Source organism: Pseudochaenichthys georgianus, chromosome 20 (genome assembly GCF_902827115.2).
Source record: "Pseudochaenichthys georgianus chromosome 20, fPseGeo1.2, whole genome shotgun sequence".
Taxonomy (NCBI): Eukaryota; Metazoa; Chordata; class Actinopteri; order Perciformes; family Channichthyidae; genus Pseudochaenichthys; species Pseudochaenichthys georgianus.
The window spans coordinates 24,224,860-24,252,280 of NC_047522.1; the positions used below are offsets into that span (position 1 = coordinate 24,224,860).

Here is a 27,421-nt window from a genome sequence, read left to right on the forward strand (position 1 = left end):
CGTGCTCGTGCAGCTTCGGCTATGGATTCTGCAGAGAAGGCCGTCCGTGGTCGCTGGTCCTCTCTGCTGAAGCTTCTTCTTCTTTGGTTTGTGAGCTGTTGGCCGTGTGGTGTGGGGAGGACACACACACACACACACACACACACTGGTTTGTCAGCATCAAAACATGGTCATGATTACAAGGCACACAATAAGCATGGCCACTATGGCTTAATACTCGATCCACGTCTAAGCAGTGTCGTATTCCTGCTTGACATTTTGAATAGAGCATGCTCATGTGTCGTAACGTAACTTCAGAAATAAGTCAACCAAACCAATATGTCAAAACAAGTGTAGTGTGTAGTGTGTAGTGTGTAGTGTGTGCACGTGCATCTAGAACCGGCGCTTAAAGTACATTTTCACACACAACGTAGATATTTCAAAGTATTGAACTATATTTGAAATGGAGAAATAAGTGAACCGATGTCCGTCTGTCCCGGTGTGGGTCGTGTGCACATGCATCTGAAACGGGCGCTTAAAGTACATTTAAGGAGAACTTTGATTTTTAAAACCTAAAATAGAGAAACGAGTAAACCAGCGTCTGTCTTCACGAGTGGCTCACGGGTCGATGAATAAACGGGAAGGTAAGAATGTAGACTGTTGACATGTGCAACCCCAAGCATCTGAAGCTCACTCTGTCTTGCAAGGAGACGAGTTCTCTCCCGCTCCTGCAGCTGCAGCCCCGTGTCCCCGCTGGAAACTTCGGGAGTTTCTCTGCGAGTGAATATCGTTTCTTCTTTCTTGTTGTGTGTGGGTGTTGTGTGTGTGTGTGTGTGTGTGTGTGTGTGTGGTGTGTGTGTGTGTGTGTGTGTGGTGTGTGTGTGTGTGTAGTGTGGGTGTGGTGTGTTGTGTGTTGTGTGTGGTGTGTTGTGTGTAGTCTGTGGTGTGTAGTGTGTGTGTGTTGTGTGTGTGGATATGTGGTGTGTGTGTGAGGTGTGTGTGTGAGGTGTGTGTGTGTATGTGTGGACCACTACCTAGAAACCCGAGTTGATACGTCAGATGTGAACGCGAGAGTAGTGTGTGTACTGTGGAGGGGGGGACACCCAGCGCCCCTGCAGCCATAGCCAGGCTTTTGACCTTCATTGCTCCCCCCGCTCTCTCTCTCTTTCCCCTCACTCGCCTTCCCCCTCTCTCTATCCCCTCTCTTCACTCTCCACTCTCCCCTCTCGCTCTCTTCCCTCCTCACCGCTCTCTCTCTCTCCTTCCCTCCTCACTCTCCCCCTCTCTCACTCTCCCCCCTCTCTCTTCCCCCCTCACTCTCCCCCTCTCTCTTCCCTCCTCACTCTCTCTCTCTCTTCCCTCCTCACTCTCCCCCTCTCTCACTCTCCCCCCTCTCTCTCTCCCCCCTCTCTCTCTCCTCACTCTCCCTACTCTCTTCCCCCCTCACTCTCCCTCTCTCTCTCTCTCTCCTCCCCCCCTCACTCTCCCCCTCTCTCTCTCTCTCTTCCCCCCCCTCTCTCTCCTCTCCCCCCCTCTCTCTCTCTTCTCCCCCTCTCTCTCACTCTCCCCCTCACTCTCCCCCCTCTCTCTCTCTCTTCCCCCTCTCTCTCCCCCTCTCTCTCTCACTTCCCCCTCTCTTTCTCCCCTCTCAGTTCTGTGACAGGAGCTTTCAGAGGAGGAGGACTGACCGTCGTGGAAACATCGCTCTCTGCACTCCGTTAGACGTGGCGTTCAAAGACTAGCGGTGCAAGTATGGAAATGCAGATAAGGCATTGTTGTGGAAAACATGCCTGGGAATTGTTCAAGCCCCCCCCGCCCCCTTCACCACCAACAACCCCCCCCCCCCCCCTTCACCACCAACAACCTCCCCCCTTCTGCATAATGTTTGCATGCTTTTCTGCAAATGTTTTAATCTCAGAAGCCATGAATTGTATCCTGTGTGAATGCGATGCAGAACCGCCCATGAGTGAACGAGTGGGAGAGGATTGTCATGCCGTGCAAATGAATAATATGTGATTATATTTGGGAGTATTTGACATCCAGGCAACTATGTGTGTATATATCTGCCTAATTTAAGCTAATAATGCATGTTGTTTTCCAAGATTTGAATGCGTTGATTTGAGGTCACACCAGAAACATGTTTGTGTATAATCTTCAAGGTTTTATTAACTCTTCTTTTGCAGTGTTCAGGAGGCAGTTAATTACACAATTAATACATGATACAAATTATGTACACTTATACCAAAGAATACTTCAACATAAAATAAAAAATAGCATTGTCTTCTACAACTCTGTGTTGTACTTTCATTGAAACATGTTCATATATAGATAGATATACGCTGATGGGTAAATTCATAATGTCGTACCAGCAGTGTTTTCGTAAAGGCATTGAATAGTCTGCATTTGAAGTAATACTGCTTCTCTGATTCGGCACAGTTTCTGTTTCAGGAAAAAAGTTCACACTTGAACTTTAAGGCAAAGTGTGTCTCTGTTTGGTGGATTTTAATTCACACACACTTTTTGCAGATACACAACAAAAACACTTTGAAAAAGGCAGAAAAGTCCACAATTTGGTATGGATACAGTCTAAAACTTCATACTCCCGTCGATAAAGTTTATAAACACAGTTATTTTTGCCCCCCCCAAGTACAACAAATTGCAGCTTTCATGCAAAAAGGCCCCATAAACTATTTTCATTCACAAAACAAAAAGAAACAAAAGGAAGTTATTGCAAGATAAACAAGCAGTGTGAACACCTCAGATATCTACTCTAAAGCAACACTGGTCATTGGATAGATTTTTTTTCTCAATATAATCTATATAAATACACATAAGAAGTCCTTTCAACAACGATTTGTAATACAGTCAGTGATGGATTTGCCTTTTTCGTGATAAATGTAATAAAACTGTATATAGAGAAGGATTTGTAGAGGCTATTCTAGAACAGAAGGGGGGGGGGGGGGAGTCATTGTCTTTATGCTACAGAGTGAGCCTTCGAGCTACAAAATGATTCATATTGCTGGTTAAACTACAACAGCTGCACTGATGCATTGGAGGGGGGTAGCCTAGCTTAGCCTAGCTTAGCATTTTAGTGGCGTTAGACAAAAAAAATCACTTTTGTATCTTTTTTTAAAAAACGTATCAAAATTCATTGTCTGCCCAATTACATTTAAAAAACACCCTCCTCTCTCTGCCCTGCTTTCACATTGAAACACAAACCAACAAGCACTATGGGAATAATAATAAAAAGTGGTGTTAGCATTTATTTAAATTCACAGTAGCCTGGGTGCAGCACAAATGTTCTTTGGACTTCGGTTTGTTCACTTCACTGACACATCGCAGCTTTAGCTCCATGGAGAAATGACAATCATGAGAGGCCTATAGAAAAAATGAAGGGTGTGAGCACCTCATATTGGGGGGGAGGGAGGGGGACAAACAATGACTTTTATACAACATCTTTTATCGACGTGATATTGCAGAAATATCTCTATTTATTTTTTTAAAACAATTGATGCTGGTATTCTCTACACTGGCCCTTTATTCGATGAGATTATTGCATTGTAGGCTTGACAGACCCCTCCCATATAACGAAACCCCACTATAATATTCCTGCAGGAGGCTATAGAGACTGACATTCTGTAGGGACGGTTTTATCTGTAGTGGGTGAGCAGTATACTGGTTTCTTTAAATATTTCCTGTAGTTTTGCTGTGATATCTCTATAAAAATCTATCGTAGGATTACTATAGCGTCTGTTCGTCAGGAGGCTGCTCTGTGGTCCTGGTGCCAGTTTAGGGAACCCGACATGTTGAGACCCCAACGTGTAATGAGAGAAATGTATAGTAAGGGTCCCAAGAACACAGAAACTGCCGGATGCTAACCTGCATATGTTGAGCAATTTGCACAGTTAGTTTACGTTGCGTTAATTAAAATGAATGGCATTGTTGCGTATAAACAATAGTTTGAAAATGGCTTCGCCGATTTGGACACTTTGAGTGGTTTTGGGGGTTATTGAGGATATTGAATGCATTTCTGACATTTTCAGGATCCAAAATTGCAGTTTTAATCAGAAAGTGGCCATATGTGTACTCTCTGTGGACTGAATTTGATATATTTAGAAATAAATAGGAAATCTGTCCAATCCAAATGATCAAATCTTCCAAATCGATCCAAAATTAATCAAAAATCAGCCCACGGAGTAAATATATTGCCATTTATGTCAGAAATTGACTCAATTACCCCCAAAAATCGCTCCATAACTGTCCAAGCCTTTTTTTTAATACTATTGTCCACATAGGCTATAACCGTAATTAATGCTAATTAACACAACGTATGCTAATTGTGCAAATTGCCCAACATATGCAGGTTAGCTTCCGGCAGTTGTGCTGGGGACCCCTTCTATAAATGTTTAACCTAAAAACGTTGAGGTTCTCAACATTTCCGGGTTCACCAGAGGACTTTATGGGCTGGCGAACAGACCTCTGATCAGTCGCTGTCGGATTTCTCGTCCTTGGACGTGACGGTGGCGTGATTGTAAAGTCCCTGTGCCATCAGGTGCAAGGCCAGAGAGTTTTTAGCCCCGCTGGCCTTCTTGATTTTGGCCCTCTTGTTCTGGAACCAGATCTTGATTTGGGACTCGTTGAGGCCCAGCTCCTGCGCCAGGTGCTGCCGCCGCTGCTCCGTCAGATATCGGTTCGTCTGGAACTCGGTTTTTAGTCTTTGCAGCTGTTCTGCAGTGAAGGCCGTCCGTGGTCGTTTGTCCTCTTTGCTGCTGCTGCTGCTGCTGCTGCTGCTGCTGCTGCTGGTTGGGGGGGTGGTGGGTGTGGTGGTGGTGGTGGTGGTCGATTTCTTCTTTGGTTTTCGAGATCTTGGCCCTGTAAGGTGGGGAGGTGGCACAGACATAGTGGTTAGTCAGCATCAAAACATATAGGCAGTAAAGTAATCATGCAAACGGTTCAAAAACAACTTTAGAAATTAATTTTAAATATATTTTTGCTCCATAAAATACTCAATCAACGTCTAACTATATCGTGTTGAAACAGGGACTGCATATTGATGTGGCACTGTAAGGTGGGGAGGGGTCCCGCAGATCTTGGTTTGTCAGCATCAAAACATGGCAAGGATTACAAGGCAACAACGTGACCAAGCATACGGTTTAATATCAATTTTAGAAATGTATTTTAAATATAGTTTGCTCCTTAAAATACTCTATTTAAACAGAGACATCTTAAACTGGTGTTGTTGGCACTGTAATGTGGGGAGGGGTCCCGCAGATCTTGGTTTGTCAGCATCAAACATGGTCATGGTTACAAGGCCAAGCGTAATGAGGCATACGGCTCAATAACAGCTTTAGAAATGAATTAAAATTAGTTTTCTGCAGTAAACTACTCAGTCTACGTCTAAGTGGTATCGTATTACTACTTTTCATGCAAATGCCTCCAAAACTCGTGCGTAAAATGTATTTTAGAAGTAAACTGCATTTTAAAACTATCCAAATTGAGAAATAAGTAAACCAATCCATACATCCAGGGATGAATCCAGAATACGTGCGTAAAGTCCTATAGAAGATACATTAAAACGTATTTACCATATAATAAACAATTGTGCATGAATCATTATTACGGTGATGTGCGTACTAATCTTAAACTGGTGCGTAATGTATATTTAGAAGAAAATGTGACTTTCCAAAATAGATAAATATGTAAAACATTGTCAAACCACAAGGGTAATGTGTATGTATCCAAAACAGGTGCTTTAAGTTTGTTTTAGAGGACAGCATAGCTTTTAAAAATGTATTTAACGATCCAAAATAGAGAAAATAACTGTAAACCAATGTTCATGCATCCTCAAGTCATTCGGGCTTACGTGATTTGGTTTTAAACAATTCACAGAATAAGTTTAATTGATTCCCAAAAGCCTTTTTGGCACACTTTAATACGATTGTAAAATTGTTGACACCACCAACACCCAGGAACCACAAACCGCCCCCTCCCTCCCTGTTCCTATCCTTCTTCCCTCGCTTACACACACATATAGGCTACGTACACACACACACACACCACACACACACACACACACACACACACACACACACCACACACACCACACACACACACACTGGCTGTAGTAAATAAGGAATTATGAACCAATAGGACGACAGTAGGAGAACCATCACTTTTACGCAGCAACAGCGCACAGGATACAGTTCGCTGCAGCTGCTTTGCATTTTTGTTTTGGTGGGGCCACTTGAAAAGCTCCTCAATGGAGGAAACGTGAAGAGAATTAGAGCAGCAATACATTACGATCATTTCATTCTGCTTAGAGGCCTTCGTGTTTGGTTCCCTCCTCCAATCAGCGAGAAAACATACATGAAGCTATACAACACGCCGAACCTGATGCATCAGCTTCCGTGTGTGTGTTTTCCACGCAGCCCAGAGACAAGCTGAGCAGCTCTACAACTCGTAGTAGTCCTCTCCGCCACTCCATACAGCGTTACATAATGCATGAGAACAAGTTGTACTCCACTTTTCATATGGACGCTCCAGAAAACGCTCCTGATATTAACTTTGGCTGCAGGCTGACATGTTTTCTTGTAGCCTAAACAAACACTTGGGAATAATACCAGGAGACACTTCTGCACGGTACACACACAACAAGCTCCGTCCATTGTGGAACATGCATTTGTTAATTCACCCCAAGACTCAACTTTCAGCAAAGAGCCAAAGGGCTAAAACAAGAATATAATTGTTTCAAAATTGCAGTTCCTCTGGGGAGACTTTCAGCATGCATCGAGCTATTTCTTAGTATTATACGACCCCGGTTTCATCATATTCAAACCCGAGGAATAAACAACAACTTGTAACATTTAAAGAAAATAAATCTGTGCGTAAATGCCAAACAGCTATTTTCAAAATGTATTCAAAATTACTTTTGTGAGTAGTTTAAATACAAGTTACTTTTAAAATACATAATATTCCTTTCTAGTTTCAAACAGGCCTCATCTCACGGGAAATCCCGATTTATATTTATTTATATTTATAAAATCACATTTTACAACCGCATACTCTTCGTGGACCAAATGTATTTGCGTTTTACATTAAATAATATTTCTACAAAAATCCTACGTGCTTTTATGCTCAGTATATTCTCAGTTTTGCTCCGCTCTCTCTGCACGCGTCGCTGCTCCACTCGGGAGAACTCGGTCAAGGCATCCGGGGTCAGTGTTACGGGGTATTTCAGGTTACCGGGAATACGGTACGGAGTGAAAAACGATGTGAAGCACCAACTGAAGAAGGCCTGTCCGAGTACCGGGTGCAGTAAACCCAGGCCGGCCACAGCATGGGTTTACTGGACTGGGGAGGGTTCGAGCTGGCGTGGGAACTGTCTGAGTCTGAGCTTAGGCACTGGTCTCCTTTCTCTCTGCAGGCTTTCAGGGGCTCCTCCTCGCTATAGGGGGGCTTCTTGGTCCCGGTGACAGTGTGAGGAGTGGAGGTGCCCTCCGCCGGCAACCGTGTTCCCCCCCACCGGCTCGGTCTGAGCAGGGCTGTGGAGGTTCAGGCTGCTCTCTGATCCTCGGGTCTCGCCACCGTCCTTTTTGCGTCCGAAGTCCGGGCGCAGGATGTTATCGATGAAGAAATTGGTGACCCGGTGCGGGATCTGCGGTTCCCGGGCTGATGGAGCATGGTGAGCATGGCTCTGTTGGACACATCTCTGTTGGATTCATCCGCCGACTCTTCCACCACCACGTCTCTGTTGCCCTGATCATTTTCTTCCATACTGATTCACTTTCCTTTACGCGCTTTAAACCCCTTTGTCGCCTCTGCAATTTAAAATGTGCAAAAAGAACTTAAGAAATTAAATTGCAGGATTTTTTGCACGCTAAAAAAAAATAAAACTCAATGCTAGTGAGCGCCTCGGACACCATGCAAAATCTTGCAATAGTGTCCTCTGAGAAAAGCATACTTTTTTGACATATATTCCCTCAACCTCGGGTTACAGCTGAGCTAAATGTGCCATTTGCGCACCGTCCAATTGATCCGATTTCCGTGCGCTCCGCTACACCTAAACTAAACTAAGGGTAAATAAAAGAGGCTCCTAAACTGATGCTCTAATACTCTCACTCTGGAGTTTTGTTCTTATTTTCAATACGAGCCCCTCGAGTGACGTTTTCCCACCGTCCTCCCAGACACGTGCCTTGGACCAATAGGATGGCAGAAACTAGGCCACGTGACGCAGACTCCGGAGCAGTCCACAAACGCCCATCCTCGCCCTAGTAAAGGGGAAGAAGCCTCATTTAAATCCAGTGCATGCTCACACACACTCCCAATAATTACTACTGTGCGTAAGAAGCTGCATTCTGTGTTTTCTTTATTTTACTTTGCAATGCAAAACATGAATCACATTGTTTGATGTTCTAAAACAATGGAAGCACCGTCTGTCTGTCTGCCTTTGCTTGCAGGGCAGGGAGGAATCCCCAATAAAACCAACAATAGTACATTTTTACTACATGAAAACATATCGCAGGTGTACATACATGTCATTGTAAGCACTTTGAGATCACCAGACTTCAATTTTAAATCAATCTAAACCCACAAATCTGATTTTAAATCAAACATGAAAAATCCCAGAGCTCAATGTGGACGAATTTGGAGATTTAAGATATTAAAAGCTTTTCCATTTACAATATCTGAAAATATATTGAAAAAATCATATTTACAACATGCCTTTGTCTGCTTTACAGGTCATTATAACACCTCTGAGGTCAATAGGACGTGTGGGCCAAGGTTAAAGCCGGAAAACAGTGCACGAGGCTCACATTGTGGACCCTTTAAAACATGCATCGATTTGAAATCCATTGCAATTACACAACAATAGTAATTATAACCACTTTATTTGAAGGACGCGTCTCACAATTGGCTCCAAAATGCCTGAAAACAGAAACTGTGCCAAGCTAAATGTCCATGTGTGTTTTTGATGTTCTCATGTCGGCCTCTCGTGACGCTGCGCGCGGACAGGGTCCTTATCCCTTTAACAGAAATCAGTGATGCAAACAAAGTGTTTCGGGACACTGAGTCGCGCCAAAGACAAAACTTTGGGTAACTTTGCTGACCGATGTGAAGTTAGCTCTCCTCCTCCCGGGACGCCCCCCCCCCCCCCCCCCCCGGCCTTTAGAGGATCCTGAAGCCGGGTCTTCGCGACTGATCCCGGGCGTAAAGAGCCAAGAGCTACCGAGGAGGACCAGAGACTGAGTGAGGAACAAATCTGTTAGAAAGTCACGCAGCTGTTTCAAGTGTTGTCTTTTAGGAAGTGGGGGGGAAAGCTTTTTTGTGTTTTTAAAAAATAATTTAGCAGTTTTTTTCACCTTTTGCAATAACACATAAACTGCTTTCATGTGCTGTCGCCCAAAACTGTTTTAATGTAAGTACATTTTAAGTTAGACAGGCTTTCTTTCTTGTTATCATCTAAAGACTGAGAACCTGCATTGTAGGTTTGTGTTGTGTTGAGACTGAGTGAGACACAAATCAGTTGGAAAGTCAAGCAACTGCTTTCTTTTTACAAGTTGTTGTTGTTGTTTTTGAGAGCAGCTTTATTTTTGATTGATTTTGCAGTTTTATTCACATTTGCAATAAACTCGTTTTCATATACTGCTCACAGCTGTTTTCATGTCAGTCAGAAAGTCATGCCTTTGCTTCTATATTACTGCACTGTTGTTGTTTTTGGGAGCAGCCTTAATTTCTGAAAACGTTGAAGCATTCGTGTTGTTTTTATATGATTTAGCTCTTTTTTCAATAACATATGAACTCGTTGTCATGTGCTGCTCAGAGCTGTTTCCCTTTCAGTGAGACATGGAAGCTTTCTCAGTGAATAGTTGCGGAGCAGAAGGACTGAGAGGAACAATCCAGTTCGAAAGGCATCTGCTTTCTCTTTACTATCACACGCGTGCGTTGTTGTTGTTGTTTTGCTGGAGTAACTTACATTTCCAAGATTAGTAAAAATGTATTTATTATCTTACATTTCTTAAATGGAAACAACAGTATTTGTTTAACATTTTCCAGTGTTTTTCTAGCTTGTGCCAGAACTTACAAGGTACTTTTCGTGTGCTGCTAAAACTGTTTTCATTTCAGTTAGAAAGACATACTTTCTTTTTATTAGGACAAGTCTACAAGTGTGTGTTGTTGTTTTTTGGGAGTGGGAGTAACTCCAACTGCTTAAAATGTTATTTTGTGGTGAGCCTTTTTTTAATATGATTTCGCAGGTTTTTTTAGCTTTGCCATACCCGCAATATGCACTTTCCGCGCGCTCCTTTTCAGAACGGGTTTAATGTGTTGGTTTCTAAATTGAAACTCGAGAATAAGCCTGCGTGTGTCTCGCGTAACGCACCCTATAAGTGACTGTTCACTTCTTAAACACGGGCTTTGTGCAAAAAGCGAAGCAAATTAGATGATTGTATATGACCTAAAATACTTTAGCCCATATTCTCAAAACGCACGTCCCAGGCTGATATGTGTTTCTTTCTTTCTTCATTTTTTAAAATCCTTATCCCTAAAACCTACCTGTTTGTGTCTCTCGTGTGGCACAAAGGGCCCATCACATGTCGGCTGCACAGAGTTAAAAGTGAGAGATGTAATTAGACAGCCTCTCTCATGCTGCGATTGTTTCTCCCTATGTGAGGGGAAGCGCAGATTAATGTTGAGGCTAAATAAACACAAAGGACCCGCAGACAGGCCGCTGCTGGCCTCTAACCTCACAGAGCAGGAGGAAATCAGTCTGAGGAAATGCCACCAGCCTCTGAATTATAATAAGAGCATGTGTGCACTGCTAAACATGCACATATTACAACTCATACAATCCTATCAGTCTTTAAAAAGCGATATGAATGCTAGTTATTTCACCTGTTTCTATTTTAAAGCGCGGTTCTGATTTCTACGCACAGCCACTTTTACCCCCAAAAGTGCGCAGAAGTAATATCTTTCTATTTATCAAAGTACACGAGAATATACGTGTGTTTTCTGCAGTAAATACCACACAATTACACGTATTGTATTCCCTATTGTTTGCTCACTTCGCATCGGTTTCTTTTGGACACAATGCTTCCTGTTTTAGGAGAGCCAGTCATTGCTAACTGAGGATTTTTTGTTTGACTGAGGCCTCCGTCTTTACTCGTCGTACTGTCGACGAAGGGTTAAAATATAGCTACTGCATCCAGTTGATTTGCATATTAGTGTTATGTTTTACAAGTAAAGACAGGCAAGCTAGTAAGTGTGATTTTAAACCTGCTTTATTATTGGCTGTTTGTGGTTATTGTCTCGCGCTTCATCGGCTACTGAACCCCCTTCATGTTATTCAGTTGTTTCTTCAAATATTGCTGATTCAGTTGGAAATATCCATCCAGAATGAAGCGTGTATGACCGTTGGACATATGTGTAGGTGTGTTGTATTTTAATTTATCCGTAGGTCTGTGCAAACGTGCTGTTAGGATGTGAGTCGACATTTTCTTTTTCTTGCTTTAATGATCTAAACAACCCACTAGCGTGCAAGTATGGAAATGCAGATAAGGCATTGTTGTGGAAAACATGCCTGGGAATTGTTCAAGCCCCCCCCGCCCCCTTCACCACCAACAACCCCCCCCCCCCCCTTCACCACCAACAACCTCCCCCCCTTCTGCATAATGTTTGCATGCTTTTCTGCAAATGTTTTAATCTCAGAAGCCATGAATTGTATCCTGTGTGAATGCGATGCAGAACCGCCCATGAGTGAACGAGTTGGAGAGGATTGTCATTGCCGTGCAAATGAATAATATGTGATTATATTTGGGAGTATTTGACATCCAGGCAACTATGTGTGTATATATCTGCCTAATTTAAGCTAATAATGCATGTTGTTTTCCAAGATTTGAATGCGTTGATTTGAGGTCACACCAGAAACATGGTTGTGTATATCTTCAAGGTTTTATTAACTCTTCTTTTGCAGTGTTCAGGAGGCAGTTAATACACAATTAATACATGATACAAATTATGTACACTTATACCAAAGAATACTTCAACATAAAATAAAAAATAGCATTGTCTTCTACAACTCTGTGTTTGTACTTTCATTGAAACATGTTCATATATAGATAGATATACGCTGATGGGTAAATTCATAATGTCGTACCAGCAGTGTTTTCGTAAAGGCATTGAATAGTCTGCATTTGAAGTAATACTGCTTCTCTGATTCGGCACAGTTTCTGTTTCAGGAAAAAAGTTCACACTTGAACTTTAAGGCAAAGTGTGTCTCTGTTTGGTGGATTTTAATTCACACACACTTTTTGCAGATACACAACAAAAACACTTTGAAAAAGGCAGAAAAGTCCACAATTTGGTATGGATACAGTCTAAAACTTCATACTCCCGTCGATAAAGTTTATAAACACAGTTATTTTTGCCCCCCCCAAGTACAACAAATTGCAGCTTTCATGCAAAAAGGCCCCATAAACTATTTTCATTCACAAAAACAAAAAGAAACAAAAGGAAGTTATTGCAAGATAAACAAGCAGTGTGAACACCTCAGATATCTACTCTAAAGCAACACTGGTCATTGGATAGATTTTTTTTCTCAATATAATCTATATAAATACACATAAGAAGTCCTTTCAACAACGATTTGTAATACAGTCAGTGATGGATTTGCCTTTTTTCGTGATAAATGTAATAAAACTGTATATAGAGAAGGATTTGTAGAGGCTATTCTAGAACAGAAGGGGGGGGGGGGGGGAGTCATTGTCTTTATGCTACAGAGTGAGCCTTCGAGCTACAAAATGATTCATATTGCTGGTTAAACTACAACAGCTGCACTGATGCATTGGAGGGGGGTAGCCTAGCTTAGCCTAGCTTAGCATTTTAGTGGCGTTAGACAAAAAAAATCACTTTTGTATCTTTTTTTAAAAAACGTATCAAAATTCATTGTCTGCCCAATTACATTTAAAAACACCCTCCTCTCTCTGCCCTGCTTTCACATTGAAACACAAACCAACAAGCACTATGGGAATAATAATAAAAAGTGGTGTTAGCATTTATTTAAATTCACAGTAGCCTGGGTGCAGCACAAATGTTCTTTGGACTTCGGTTTGTTCACTTCACTGACACATCGCAGCTTTAGCTCCATGGAGAAATGACAATCATGAGAGGCCTATAGAAAAAATGAAGGGTGTGAGCACCTCATATTGGGGGGGAGGGAGGGGGACAAACAATGACTTTTATACAACATCTTTTATCGACGTGATATTGCAGAAATATCTCTATTTATTTTTTTAAAACAATTGATGCTGGTATTCTCTACACTGGCCCTTTATTCGATGAGATTATTGCATTGTAGGCTTGACAGACCCCTCCCATATAACGAAACCCCACTATAATATTCCTGCAGGAGGCTATAGAGACTGACATTCTGTAGGGACGGTTTTATCTGTAGTGGGTGAGCAGTATACTGGTTTCTTTAAATATTTCCTGTAGTTTTGCTGTGATATCTCTATAAAAATCTATCGTAGGATTACTATAGCGTCTGTTCGTCAGGAGGCTGCTCTGTGGTCCTGGTACCAGTTTAGGGAACCCGACATGTTGAGACCCCAACGTGTAATGAGAGAAATGTATAGTAAGGGTCCCAAGAACACAGAAACTGCCGGATGCTAACCTGCATATGTTGAGCAATTTGCACAGTTAGTTTACGTTGCGTTAATTAAAATGAATGGCATTGTTGCGTATAAACAATAGTTTGAAAATGGCTTCGCCGATTTGGACACTTTGAGTGGTTTTGGGGGTTATTGAGGATATTGAATGCATTTCTGACATTTTCAGGATCCAAAATTGCAGTTTTAATCAGAAAGTGGCCATATGTGTACTCTCTGTGGACTGAATTTGATATATTTAGAAATAAATAGGAAATCTGTCCAATCCAAATGATCAAATCTTCCAAATCGATCCAAAATTAATCAAAAATCAGCCCACGGAGTAAATATATTGCCATTTATGTCAGAAATTGACTCAATTACCCCCAAAAATCGCTCCATAACTGTCCAAGCCTTTTTTTTAATACTATTGTCCACATAGGCTATAACCGTAATTAATGCTAATTAACACAACGTATGCTAATTGTGCAAATTGCCCAACATATGCAGGTTAGCTTCCGGCAGTTGTGCTGGGGACCCCTTCTATAAATGTTTAACCTAAAAACGTTGAGGTTCTCAACATTTCCGGGTTCACCAGAGGACTTTATGGGCTGGCGAACAGACCTCTGATCAGTCGCTGTCGGATTTCTCGTCCTTGGACGTGACGGTGGCGTGATTGTAAAGTCCCTGTGCCATCAGGTGCAAGGCCAGAGAGTTTTTAGCCCCGCTGGCCTTCTTGATTTTGGCCCTCTTGTTCTGGAACCAGATCTTGATTTGGGACTCGTTGAGGCCCAGCTCCTGCGCCAGGTGCTGCCGCCGCTGCTCCGTCAGATATCGGTTCGTCTGGAACTCGGTTTTTAGTCTTTGCAGCTGTTCTGCAGTGAAGGCCGTCCGTGGTCGTTTGTCCTCTTTGCTGCTGCTGCTGCTGCTGCTGCTGCTGCTGCTGGTTGGGGGGGTGGTGGGTGTGGTGGTGGTGGTGGTGGTCGATTTCTTCTTTGGTTTTCGAGATCTTGGCCCTGTAAGGTGGGGAGGTGGCACAGACATAGTGGTTAGTCAGCATCAAAACATATAGGCAGTAAAGTAATCATGCAAACGGTTCAAAAACAACTTTAGAAATTAATTTTAAATATATTTTTGCTCCATAAAATACTCAATCAACGTCTAACTATATCGTGTTGAAACAGGGACTGCATATTGATGTGGCACTGTAAGGTGGGGAGGGGTCCCGCAGATCTTGGTTTGTCAGCATCAAAACATGGCAAGGATTACAAGGCAACAACGTGACCAAGCATACGGTTTAATATCAATTTTAGAAATGTATTTTAAATATAGTTTGCTCCTTAAAATACTCTATTTAAACAGAGACATCTTAAACTGGTGTTGTTGGCACTGTAATGTGGGGAGGGGTCCCGCAGATCTTGGTTTGTCAGCATCAAAACATGGTCATGGTTACAAGGCCAAGCGTAATGATGCATACGGCTCAATAACAGCTTTAGAAATGAATTAAAATTAGTTTTCTGCAGTAAACTACTCAGTCTACGTCTAAGTGGTATCGTATTACTACTTTTCATGCAAATGCCTCCAAAACTCGTGCGTAAAATGTATTTTAGAAGTAAACTGCATTTTAAAACTATCCAAATTGAGAAATAAGTAAACCAATCCATACATCCAGGGATGAATCCAGAATACGTGCGTAAAGTCTATAGAAGATACATTAAAACGTATTTACCATATAATAAACAATTGTGCATGAATCATTATTACGGTGATGTGCGTACTAATCTTAAACTGGTGCGTAATGTATATTTAGAAGAAAATGTGACTTTCCAAAATAGATAAATATGTAAAACATTGTCAAAACCACAAGGGTAATGTGTATGTATCCAAAACAGGTGCTTTAAGTTTGTTTTAGAGGACAGCATAGCTTTTAAAATGTATTTAACGATCCAAAATAGAGAAATAACTGTAAACCAATGTTCATGCATCCTCAAGTCATTCGGGGCTTACGTGATTTGTTTTAAACAATTCACAGAATAAGTTTAATTGATTCCCAAAAGCCTTTTTTGGCACACTTTAATACGATTGTAAAATTGTTGACACCACCAACACCCAGGAACCAAAACCTCCCCCTCCCTCCCTGTTCCTATCCTTCTTCCTCGCTTACACACACATATAGGCTACGTACACACACACACACACACACACACACACACACACACACACACACACACACACACACACACACACACACACACACACTGGCTGTAGTAATAAGGAATTATGAACCAATAGGACGACAGTAGGAGAACCATCACTTTTACGCAGCAACAGCGCACAGGATACAGTTCGCTGCAGCTGCTTTGCATTTTTGTTTTTGTGGGCCACTTGAAAAGCTCCTCAATGGAGGAAACGTGAAGAGAATTTAGAGCAGCAATACATTACGATCATTTTCATTCTGCTTAGAGGCCTTCGTGTTTGGTTCCCTCCTCCAATCAGCGAGGAAAACATACATGAAGCTATACAACACGCCGAACCTGATGCATCAGCTTCCGTGTGTGTGTTTTCCACGCAGCCCAGAGACAAGCTGAGCAGCTCTACAACTCGTAGTAGTCCTCTCCGCCACTCCATACAGCGTTACATAATGCATGAGAACAAGTTGTACTCCACTTTTCATATGGACGCTCCAGAAAACGCTCCTGATATTAACTTTGCTGCAGGCTGACATGTTTTCTTGTAGCCTAAACAAACACTGGGAATAATACCAGGAGACACTTCTGCACGGTACACACACACAAGCTCCGTCCATTGTGGAAACATGCATTTTTAATTCACCCCAAACTCAACTTTCAGCAAAGAGCCAAAGTGCTAAAACAAGAATATAATTGTTTTCAAAATTGCAGTTCCTCTGGGAGACTTTCAGCATGCATCGAGCTATTTCTTAGTATTATACGACCCCGGTTTCATCATATTCAAACCCGAGGAAATAAACAACAACTTGTAACATTTAAAGAAAATAAATCTGTGCGTAAATGCCAAACAGCTATTTTCAAAATGTATTCAAAATTACTTTTGTGAGTAGTTTAAATACAAGTTACTTTTAAAATACATAATATTCCTTTCTAGTTTCAAACAGGCCTCATCTCACGGGAAATCCCGATTTATATTTATTTATATTTATAAAATCACATTTTACAACCGCATACTCTTCGTGGACCAAATGTATTTGCGTTTTACATTTAAATAATATTTCTACAAAAATCCTACGTGCTTTTATGCTCAGTATATTCTCAGTTTTGCTCCGCTCTCTCTGCACGCGTCGCTGCTCCACTCGGGAGAACTCGGTCAAGGCATCCGGGGTCAGTGTTACGGGGTATTTCAGGTTACCGGGAATACGGTACGGAGTGAAAACGATGTGAAGCACCAACCTGAAGAAGGCCTGTCCGAGTACCGGGTGCAGTAAACCCAGGCCGGCCACAGCATGGGTTTACTGGACTGGGGAGGGTTCGAGCTGGCTTGGGAACTGTCTGAGTCTGAGCTTAGGCACTGGTCTCCTTTCTCTCTGCAGGCTTTCAGGGGCTCCTCCTCGGCTATAGGGGGCTTCTTGGTCCCGGTGACAGTGTGAGGAGTGGAGGTGCCCTCCGCCGGCACCGTGTTCCCCCCCACCGGCTCGGTCTGAGCAGGGCTGTGGAGGTTCAGGCTGCTCTCTGATCCTCGGGTCTCGCCACCGTCCTTTTTGCGTCCGAAGTCCGGGCGCAGGATGTTATCGATGAAGAAATTGGTGACCCGGTGCGGGATCTGCGGGTTCCCGGGCTGATGGAGCATGGGGAGCATGGCTCTGTTGGACACATCTCTGTTGGATTCATCCGCCGACTCTTCCACCACCACGTCTCTGTTGCCCTGATCATTTTCTTCCATACTGATTCACTTTCCTTTACGCGCTTTAACCCCTTTGTCGCCTCTGCAATTTAAAATGTGCAAAAAAGAACTTAAGAAATTAAATTGCAGGATTTTTTGCACGCTAAAAAAAATAAAACTCAAATGCTAGTGAGCGCCTCGGACACCATGCAAAATCTTGCAATAGTGTCCTCTGAGAAAAGCATACTTTTTTGACATATATTCCCTCAACCTCGGGTTACAGCTGAGCTAAATGTGCCATTTGCGCACCGTCCAATTGATCCGATTTCCGTGCGCTCCGCTACACCTAAACTAAACTAAGGGTAAATAAAGAGGCTCCTAAACTGATGCTCTAATACTCTCACTCTGGAGTTTTGTTCTTATTTTCAATACGAGCCCCTCGAGTGACGTTTTCCCACCGTCCTCCCAGACACGTGCCTTGGACCAATAGGATGGCAGAAACTAGGCCACGTGACGCAGACTCCGGAGCAGTCCACAAACGCCCATCCTCGCCCTAGTAAAGGGGAAGAAGCCTCATTTAAATCCAGTGCATGCTCACACACACTCCCAATAATTACTCTGTGCGTAAGAAGCTGCATTCTGTGTTTTCTTTATTTTACTTTGCAATGCAAAACATGAATCACATTGTTTGATGTTCTAAAACAATGGAAGCACCGTCTGTCTGTCTGCCTTTGCTTGCAGGGCAGGGAGGAATCCCCAATAAAACCAACAATAGTACATTTTTACTACATGAAAACATATCGCAGGTGTACATACATGTCATTGTAAGCACTTTGAGATCACCAGACTTCAATTTTAAATCAATCTAAACCCACAAATCTGATTTTAAATCAAACATGAAAAAATCCCAGAGCTCAATGTGGACGAATTTGGAGATTTAAGATATTAAAAGCTTTTCCATTTACAATATCTGAAAATATATTGAAAAAATCATATTTACAACATGCCTTTGTCTGCTTTACAGGTCATTATAACACCTCTGAGGTCAATAGGACGTGTGGGCCAAGGTTAAAGCCGGAAAACAGTGCACGAGGCTCACATTGTGGACCCTTTAAAACATGCATCGATTTGAAATCCATTGCAATTACACAACAATAGTAATTATAACCACTTTATTTGAAGGACGCGTCTCACAATTGGCTCCAAAATGCCTGAAAACAGAAACTGTGCCAAGCTAAATGTCCATGTGTGTTTTTGATGTTCTCATGTCGGCCTCTCGTGACGCTGCGCGCGGACAGGGTCCTTATCCCTTTAACAGAAATCAGTGATGCAAACAAAGTGTTTCGGGACACTGAGTCGCGCCAAAGACAAAACTTTGGGTAACTTTGCTGACCGATGTGAAGTTAGCTCTCCTCCTCCCGGGACGCCCCCCCCCCCCTCCCCCTCCCGGCCTTTAGAGGATCCTGAAGCCGGGTCTTCGCGACTGATCCCGGGCGTAAAGAGCCAAGAGCTACCGAGGAGGACCAGAGACTGAGTGAGGAACAAATCTGTTAGAAAGTCACGCAGCTGTTTCAAGTGTTGTCTTTTAGGAAGTGGGGGGGGAAAGCTTTTTTGTGTTTTTAAAAAATAATTTAGCAGTTTTTTTCACCTTTTGCAATAACACATAAACTGCTTTCATGTGCTGTCGCCCAAAACTGTTTTAATGTAAGTACATTTTAAGTTAGACAGGCTTTCTTTCTTGTTATCATCTAAAGACTGAGAACCTGCATTGTAGGTTTGTGTTGTGTTGAGACTGAGTGAGACACAAATCAGTTGGAAAGTCAAGCAACTGCTTTCTTTTTACAAGTTGTTGTTGTTGTTTTTGAGAGCAGCTTTATTTTTGATTGATTTTGCAGTTTTATTCACATTTGCAATAAACTCGTTTTCATATACTGCTCACAGCTGTTTTCATGTCAGTCAGAAAGTCATGCCTTTGCTTCTATATTACTGCACTGTTGTTGTTTTTGGGAGCAGCCTTAATTTCTGAAAACGTTGAAGCATTCGTGTTGTTTTTATATGATTTAGCTCTTTTTTCAATAACATATGAACTCGTTGTCATGTGCTGCTCAGAGCTGTTTCCCTTTCAGTGAGACATGGAAGCTTTCTCAGTGAATAGTTGCGGAGCAGAAGGACTGAGAGGAACAATCCAGTTCGAAAGGCATCTGCTTTCTCTTTACTATCACACGCGTGCGTTGTTGTTGTTTTGCTGGAGTAACTTACATTTCCAAGATTAGTAAAAATGTATTTATTATCTTACATTTCTTAAATGGAAACAACAGTATTTGTTATAACATTTTCCAGTGTTTTTCTAGCTTGTGCCAGAACTTACAAGGTACTTTTCGTGTGCTGCTAAAAACTGTTTTCATTTCAGTTAGAAAGACATACTTTCTTTTTATTAGGACAAGTCTACAAGTGTGTGTTGTTGTTTTTTGGGAGTGGGAGTAACTCCAACTGCTTAAAATGTTATTTTGTGGTGAGCCTTTTTTTAATATGATTTCGCAGGTTTTTTTTAGCTTTTGCCATACCCGCAATATGCACTTTCCGCGCGCTCCTTTTCAGAACGGGTTTAATGTGTTGGTTTCTAAATTGAAACTCGAGAATAAGCCTGCGTGTGTCTCGCGTAACGCACCCTATAAGTGACTGTTCACTTCTTAAACACGGGCTTTGTGCAAAAAGCGAAGCAAATTAGATGATTGTATATGACCTAAAATACTTTAGCCCATATTCTCAAAACGCACGTCCCAGGCTGATATGTGTTTCTTTCTTTCTTCATTTTTTAAAATCCTTATCCCTAAAACCTACCTGTTTGTGTCTCTCGTGTGGCACAAAGGGCCCATCACATGTCGGCTGCACAGAGTTAAAAGTGAGAGATGTAATTAGACAGCCTCTCTCATGCTGCGATTGTTTCTCCCTATGTGAGGGGAAGCGCAGATTAATGTTGAGGCTAAATAAACACAAAGGACCCGCAGACAGGCCGCTGCTGGCCTCTAACCTCACAGAGCAGGAGGAAATCAGTCTGAGGAAATGCCACCAGCCTCTGAATTATAATAAGAGCATGTGTGCACTGCTAAACATGCACATATTACAACTCATACAATCCTATCAGTCTTTAAAAAGCGATATGAATGCTAGTTATTTCACCTGTTTCTATTTTAAAGCGCGGTTCTGATTTCTACGCACAGCCACTTTTACCCCCAAAAGTGCGCAGAAGTAATATCTTTCTATTTATCAAAGTACACGAGAATATACGTGTGTTTTCTGCAGTAAATACCACACAATTACACGTATTGTATTCCCTATTGTTTGCTCACTTCGCATCGGTTTCTTTTGGACACAATGCTTCCTGTTTTAGGAGAGCCAGTCATTGCTAACTGAGGATTTTTTGTTTGACTGAGGCCTCCGTCTTTACTCGTCGTACTGTCGACGAAGGGTTAAAATATAGCTACTGCATCCAGTTGATTTGCATATTAGTGTTATGTTTTACAAGTAAAGACAGGCAAGCTAGTAAGTGTGATTTTAAACCTGCTTTATTATTGGCTGTTTGTGGTTATTGTCTCGCGCTTCATCGGCTACTGAACCCCCTTCATGTTATTCAGTTGTTTCTTCAAATATTGCTGATTCAGTTGGAAATATCCATCCAGAATGAAGCGTGTATGACCGTTGGACATATGTGTAGGTGTGTTGTATTTTAATTTTATCCGTAGGTCTGTGCAAACGTGCTGTTAGGATGTGAGTCGACATTTTCTTTTTCTTGCTTTAATGATCTAAAACAACCCAAAAGAGGGCCTAAAACCTGCGTTTACAGTTTGTTTAAGCGTGTGCACTTTTTATTTAGTGATTACTTTAAAACACACACGCACATTTTGAATAGTCCAATAGTCCAATAATGGCGTTTTAAAGACACGCCGTCCTTCAAAGTCGACTATAATTAACCTATTTCCGTGTGCAACAATCGCTCACGTGCACGTTCCAAGCGTCTTTCTCTCATATAGTCGGATTTTTTTTGCACAAATCTTCTTTTTTTTTAGGCCTTCTTGTAATTCCGCAACACACGGTCGAACCCTCGTCGCCGCAGCTTGTTGTCTGAACCAGCTGGACGCACGCGGGTTGCCTTGTATTTGAAGCAACCCTCGGATTCCATTTATAATTGACCATGAATATATTCGGCTCTTGTTCATGCAAGCAGGAAATATTGATCATGCACACATGTCATGTCTGTCTGTAAATAAGTGAATGCTTTAAAAACACACACACACCGCGTGGCGAAGCTTTCCTGCGTGTGGGGTTAACGTCGCTCAGAAAATAAATCAGTTTTCGCACTTCTAGTTTTGTTTCATATTATAGCTGCACCCTCCTCCTCCTCCTCTTCCTCACACATACCCCCCTTCTTACTACTACTATAAGACATCGAGTGCATTGTGCGCATGTGCCCTGTCCTTGAGTTCCTATAACCTATTTCCCCCCCCCCCCCTCTCTTCTTCTCTGTATTTTCCTTGGTAGGATTGTCTTCCACGTCACCAGCGCTCAGCACTATGGAGTTACTACAAAAGGTGACGCGCGGAGGAGGATTTGTGAATGGACGCCGTGATGTGTGCAGCTCACAGATCAGAGGGTGCTGGGACCTCTTCTGCAGATGCACCCTAACCCCCCCCTCCACACACACACGCACACACACGCACACGCACGCACTCTCTCCAGATGAATGGGGGTCTCTAATATCAGCTCTGTCACCATGCAGGGGTCGCACCAAATCCTCCAGCTTCCTGTGCCTTTCAAAACCCTGAAAGCCAGCCTCAGCTTTTTGGTGATCCTGTATGATTTGTTGTTGTTGTTGTTGTTGTCATGCTTTTAGAGGGTCTGGAAGCCCCCCTGTTTTTTGTATCACGGGTCAAAGCAGCAGCCGAATGAGAGATGATTAGAACCGGGCCTAATTACGCAAAGTGCAAAAAGTCCGAAAAGCAAATTAATCTAAAAATACATTTAAGTGATTTGGAGAGTGACTTCCACCTGTGTCCGTGTTCGTAATTACGCGTCGTGTGTTGACCACGGGAGAACTGGCCAAAGCACCAAAAATACAAGGTAAAAAAAAGACATTTAGATGAAAAAAAAAAGCGATTATTTGTCAAATCATGAATATTTTTGCAGCGTAAACACGAACCTCTTTCTGATTAGCTTGCGTAATTTAACTTTTTCTAAAATATGCTCCTGAGCCATGCTCAATATTCTACTTTCTACTATGTAAACTATACACTCGATTTCTAAGGTCATTGCATGATTTACAACTTATATTTTTAAGTCTAATTTGTCATTTTTACGTGTCATCCAGAAATCATAGTTTACTCCATTCTTTATTCACCCTCCCGCATGATGTCTCTATAATTTCCGTGGTGTGAGTGTGTGTGTGTGTGTGTGTGTGTGTGTGTGTGTGTGTGTGTGTGTGTGTGTGTGTGTGTGTGTGTGTGCGCACGCGCGCGTGTGTGTTTACAGATGAACCCTCTGGATTTTGGGGCCGCAGGTTCTTCTGGTGGCAGGCCTTTTATAGGTTGTAATAACTCCTAATCCTTCTGATCGCTCTGGCGTAGATAAGTCTCATTTGAATGCGGATTGTTCTTAAGGAGCGGCGCGTAGTTCCGCTCAGCACCACGCGCGCCACCCTGAGCGCCACCCTGAGCACCACCCTGAGCACCACCCTGTGCGCCACCCTGAGCGCAATTAAGGCTTCAGCTAAATTGGACGAAGGCTAATTGAATGCAACTGAGCTCCCTTCAGAAGACTGCTCACAAATATGAGGAAGACGTGCACGTGGAGTCTTTGATTTATTAATAATTCCGTAAAATAAGTGAAACTCCATGAATTACCATCAAGGTGAACACTGTGTTTAGTTGCTGATAAAAAGTGAGGTGAAGTTTCTGCAGGTTAATGGAGTGGTGACTAAATACAAACTGTATTTAAAGTTGACTACATTTCAAATGGATTTTGCCCGAGTGGAAAAGATAGTTGTTTTTGGAGCTATGATTAGTGTGTAAATCCTAAACAGCTGATTAGGAGACTGAGAGGCTGGAGCGGGAGATCAGGGTTTCTGAATCATTTATTGACAAAATACGCAATTTAAAATCGGAGAGAAACACACCTTCCAGCTCTGAATAACAACCAGGAGACATAAAAGTTACAACAGCAAAGATAATATGTTTGCATTATTCATTTAGAATTGTAAATGAAGTCAAACCCAAATAAAGTGTGCAAAAAGAGAAATGAAGGCTCATAAAAACGCATGGTTTACTAAAGTAGACTACTTTAAATTGGAGGTACTTTAACTGAGTATTTTCATTGATGCCACGTTAAACTTATACTTTACATGTTTGAAGCCAGTATTATACTTTTTACTCTAGGCCTACATTTACCTAAAAGCTTTTACAGATTCAGATCATTAGCTAATGCAAAATATGAATCCACTAGGAAATTGAAATATAAAGTCAAGATATCCAGAAGCAGATTATAAAGTAATTTAAATTAGCTCCACTTTCACCAGTAATCCAGTACTTTAATTGATATGATTCTGCATAACAAGTACTTTTACTTTTGGTATTTTTTAATGCCAACACTCTAACATTTTAGTATGCAGGACTGTTACTATACAAAATGGAGTATCTTCCACCTCTGCACAAAAGACTGTGCTTTAAACCTGGTTCAAAGTTGTTTTTGTTTTTTTTCCAATAACGTAATTTAATACAATCTTGACCAAGTCCCTTCAGAAATTCTGTACCACGAAATATGAGAGTGTTGCAGCAAAACAAAGTCACTGAGTATTTGATGTTACTTTATTTTGTGGGCTATGACTTTGTACTGAACTAATCGTGTTGAAATGTTGTCTTTTTAAATCCCTTTTTAAATGTCACCCTCATAAATTAACCCCCCAGTAAAATTGGTCTTAGCACCACTGATGCGTAAAAGTTAGAATGTAAGAGTTTCCTCCCAAATGTTGCTAAAGTCCCCGGATGTGCATCAGGTAGCTGCCTTTTCCCCTCTGAGGCCTTCAGATCTATTTCGGGATCAGGTCTCTGTTTACATTCTCCATATGCAGCCGGAGGGAATGCAGAGTGAAAGAAAGAATAAGATAATGTACTTAGTGACCTGCAGCTCCCCAAATAAAGTATTCGGTTCCTCCCAGCATGCTTCACGGGCTTTGGATGGTCCAAATGCCTCGTGCACCTGTCTCAAAGTCCTGTTTACGAGCAGGAGGAGCAAGTGTGAGAGAGACAGGTGGAAAGCACTTGCTGCAGAAACTGTCTGAGAGCAGGTTGGGGAAATACTTCTGATTTGAAACATGTGACGTGCAATCCTAAAGAGGCATGCAGACACTAAGAGCATTTCCCAAATTATATCTATTTTCAATTCTCATAAAGTGGGGTAATGATCCAAGCGTTAAGTTTCTTCTTTAAAACATCTGTGTGAAAACTACTCTTTGCACCTTCTTGTTAGATGCAAACTGCATTTCTTTCTGTGCATTGACAATAAAGTTGGATCTAATAGAAAAAGAAAGAAAGAGACACACGTGCAACTTTTCCCCCTTGCGTGTATTCCCGTTTCCAGAGTTCATTCTAAAAGTGAGAAACAATTCCTGTAATGTCCGCGCTCCGGAGGTCAGACTCCCTGTGTGGTATCGGATAAAAGAGCACCCGAAATAGCACCGGACTCCCATGAAAGCACCATGTGCCACCGGGTCCCTTTCACCCCTGGGTGCACCTGAGTTGTTTTACCCCCCCCCCCCCCAGCTTCAGATATGCTGTGAATGTGTCACTTATCGGGGGGGCTGAGCTGCCAAAGGCCATTTTAGGCGCAATAACTTTCCCGGATGGATTTAGCCTGCCAACTTCGCGCGTCTCTCAGCAGCTCGGAGATGCCTGTTGCTTCCCGGAACATGTCTCCCGCGCCTGCTAATGTGGACTAATTAAAACATGACAAACACCGACCTTTAGTGCATCCGAAACAGGGCTGCGAGCATGACTGGGATTATGCAAATGAAGGCTGCTTTCTTTGACAATATGTGAGCAGGTGACTTATCTTATATGTGTGTGTGTGTGTGTGTGTGTGTGTGTGTGTGTGTGTGTGTGTGTGTGTGTGTGTGTGTGTGTGTGTGTGTGTGTGTGTGTGTGTGTGTGTGTGTGTGTGTGTGTGTTTAAATATGGCGCACATCTGTCTGCACAACAGGTGTCTGAACTGAGAGTTATTATAAGGGTACAGATTATTCTAAAAATCGTGTTTATTTTTCACATCCTGGCATCTTGTACTATGTTTTTATTCAGATGCTGTTCTTATTCCCGCAGCCTCCTGTCCCCATGTTGTCCTTTGCACTGTTTTAGTGCACTATTTCCTTTTGTTTGAAGTGTGTTGCCTTGTTGGAGGAGACTTTTTCACATGACAAATACATCGGAAAGCTGCAGGTAAATCCGTAGAATCCACACTGTCAGAGCTCTCCCTCATATGTCCTTATTTATTTTTAATTTATGAAGGAAAAGGCTGATATTAACTTGCTGTGCAGCTTGACTTCTTTCTGCCTCTCGGGTGTCACGCGCAGCTATTATCATTATTATCATGACGCCGGTCGGTTTAGGGAGTCACGTGAGCTGCAGCGATGTGTTTCATTTACACTGGGAAGGATTTGTTTGGATGGCATGCATAATGTGCCATCACATGAGGTTTAGCCTGTCACTGTGTTGTTGTCCTGCGGAGGAAGGAGAGGAGGAAGAGGAGAAGAGGAGAAGAGGAATGGCACACAAGGCTAAATCCCACTGTGACGTTGTTTAAACATGATTCTGTGTCTCTGTTTTTACTTTTGATTTGCTGTCAAGACAACCGGATGTATTGTTCTGAAGCCCTCTCCTTAAAGGAAGAGTGGGGGGATCATAAGACCCTCCGATGGGAACATGTGCAGAGCAGCCTGCCATTTGAATGGAAGTAATTTGAGCTAAAATGGAGTCCAATGTTCTCCCCCCCCCCCCCCCCCCCCCCCCCCCCCCCATGGCATAATAATTCATTATTCCTGGCCTACAGTGGGAGAGGCACTGATCGAGGTGAGAGGGCGGGAGTGGACCTCAGCTCTGGTGTAATGAAGACTCAGTAGACCCTACACACACACACACACACACACACACACACACACACACACACACACACACACACACACACACACACACACACACACACACACACACACACACACACACACACACACACACACACACACACACACACACACACACACACACACACACACACACACACACACACACACACACACACACACACACACACACACTCCCACACACACACGTGATCTTTCATTAGACATCTCGCGGGGCAGCACACTCACGCGGCTGAAGACCTTTTGGGCCGAGAAACAAGAGAGTGCTAGATTTCCTCCACTCGATCCATTTCATTGACCCTTTCCATCATGCATGTGCCTCGCTCAGCGCCGGAGACATACTGCAGGAATAATCTCCCTGCCTGCCGCTGTTTAATAAACCATCTCCTGGAGATCTGAATTTTTATGTTCTGGTGCATTTAAGGAGAAATCTGAGTTGAAAAAAACACATTCTGGTGTGAAGTTCTCTTTTGTATTAATGTGTTGTCTGAATTCTCCTGAGATGTTTAAATGTAATTTTGTATGGATGAATAAATTGATGAATAAAACCTTTTGCAAGACCTCTCGTGTTCCCTGTGCCTCCACTAGGGGTCCGTGGAGGTCATGGTGTTAATGTCCAGACCGAGTAAGAGGATAAACAGTGTCATCTGGTGGCAACACAAGCCATCGCTCCTCACTGCGATCTACCTGCTGCTCTTGTTTTTAAATGTGTGAGACATGCAACGAGAGGAGGAAGAGGGGTGTCATGGCGTCTTCATCCAGAAGC

General features: G+C 42.5%; 2 protein-coding genes across 2 annotated transcripts; both read right to left on the bottom strand.

Annotated features, from left to right (window-relative positions):
- Nucleotides 1-1,851: 1,851 nt before the first annotated feature.
- LOC117465814 (homeobox protein engrailed-2b-like) lies at nucleotides 1,852-7,752 on the bottom strand. The gene is given in 4 exon segments (XM_071206947.1): nucleotides 1,852-4,851; nucleotides 7,260-7,494; nucleotides 7,496-7,638; nucleotides 7,641-7,752. Coding segments are annotated over 4 exon segments (879 nt in total). The 3' UTR covers nucleotides 1,852-4,462.
- Nucleotides 7,753-12,490: 4,738 nt separating this feature from the next.
- Nucleotides 12,491-17,862, bottom strand: LOC117465815 (homeobox protein engrailed-2a-like). Its single transcript, XM_034108852.2, has 2 exons — nucleotides 17,045-17,862; nucleotides 12,491-14,635 (listed from the first exon to the last, which is right to left on the bottom strand). Exons 1-2 carry the CDS (start codon nucleotides 17,532-17,534, stop codon nucleotides 14,250-14,252), a joined length of 876 nt encoding a protein of 291 aa, XP_033964743.1. The 5' UTR covers nucleotides 17,535-17,862; the 3' UTR covers nucleotides 12,491-14,249.
- Nucleotides 17,863-27,421: the final 9,559 nt, after the last annotated feature.

Excerpts from the sequence above, each read along its gene's own strand:
- LOC117465815 (XM_034108852.2), bottom strand. The coding sequence starts at position 17,534 with ATGGAAGAAAATGATCAGGGCAACAGAGACGTGGTGGTGGAAGAGTCG. Across the intron at positions 14,636-17,044 it reads CTCGGACAGGCCTTCTTCAG|GGCCAAGATCTCGAAAACCA; the intron begins GTTGGTGCTTCA and ends CCCACCTTACAG.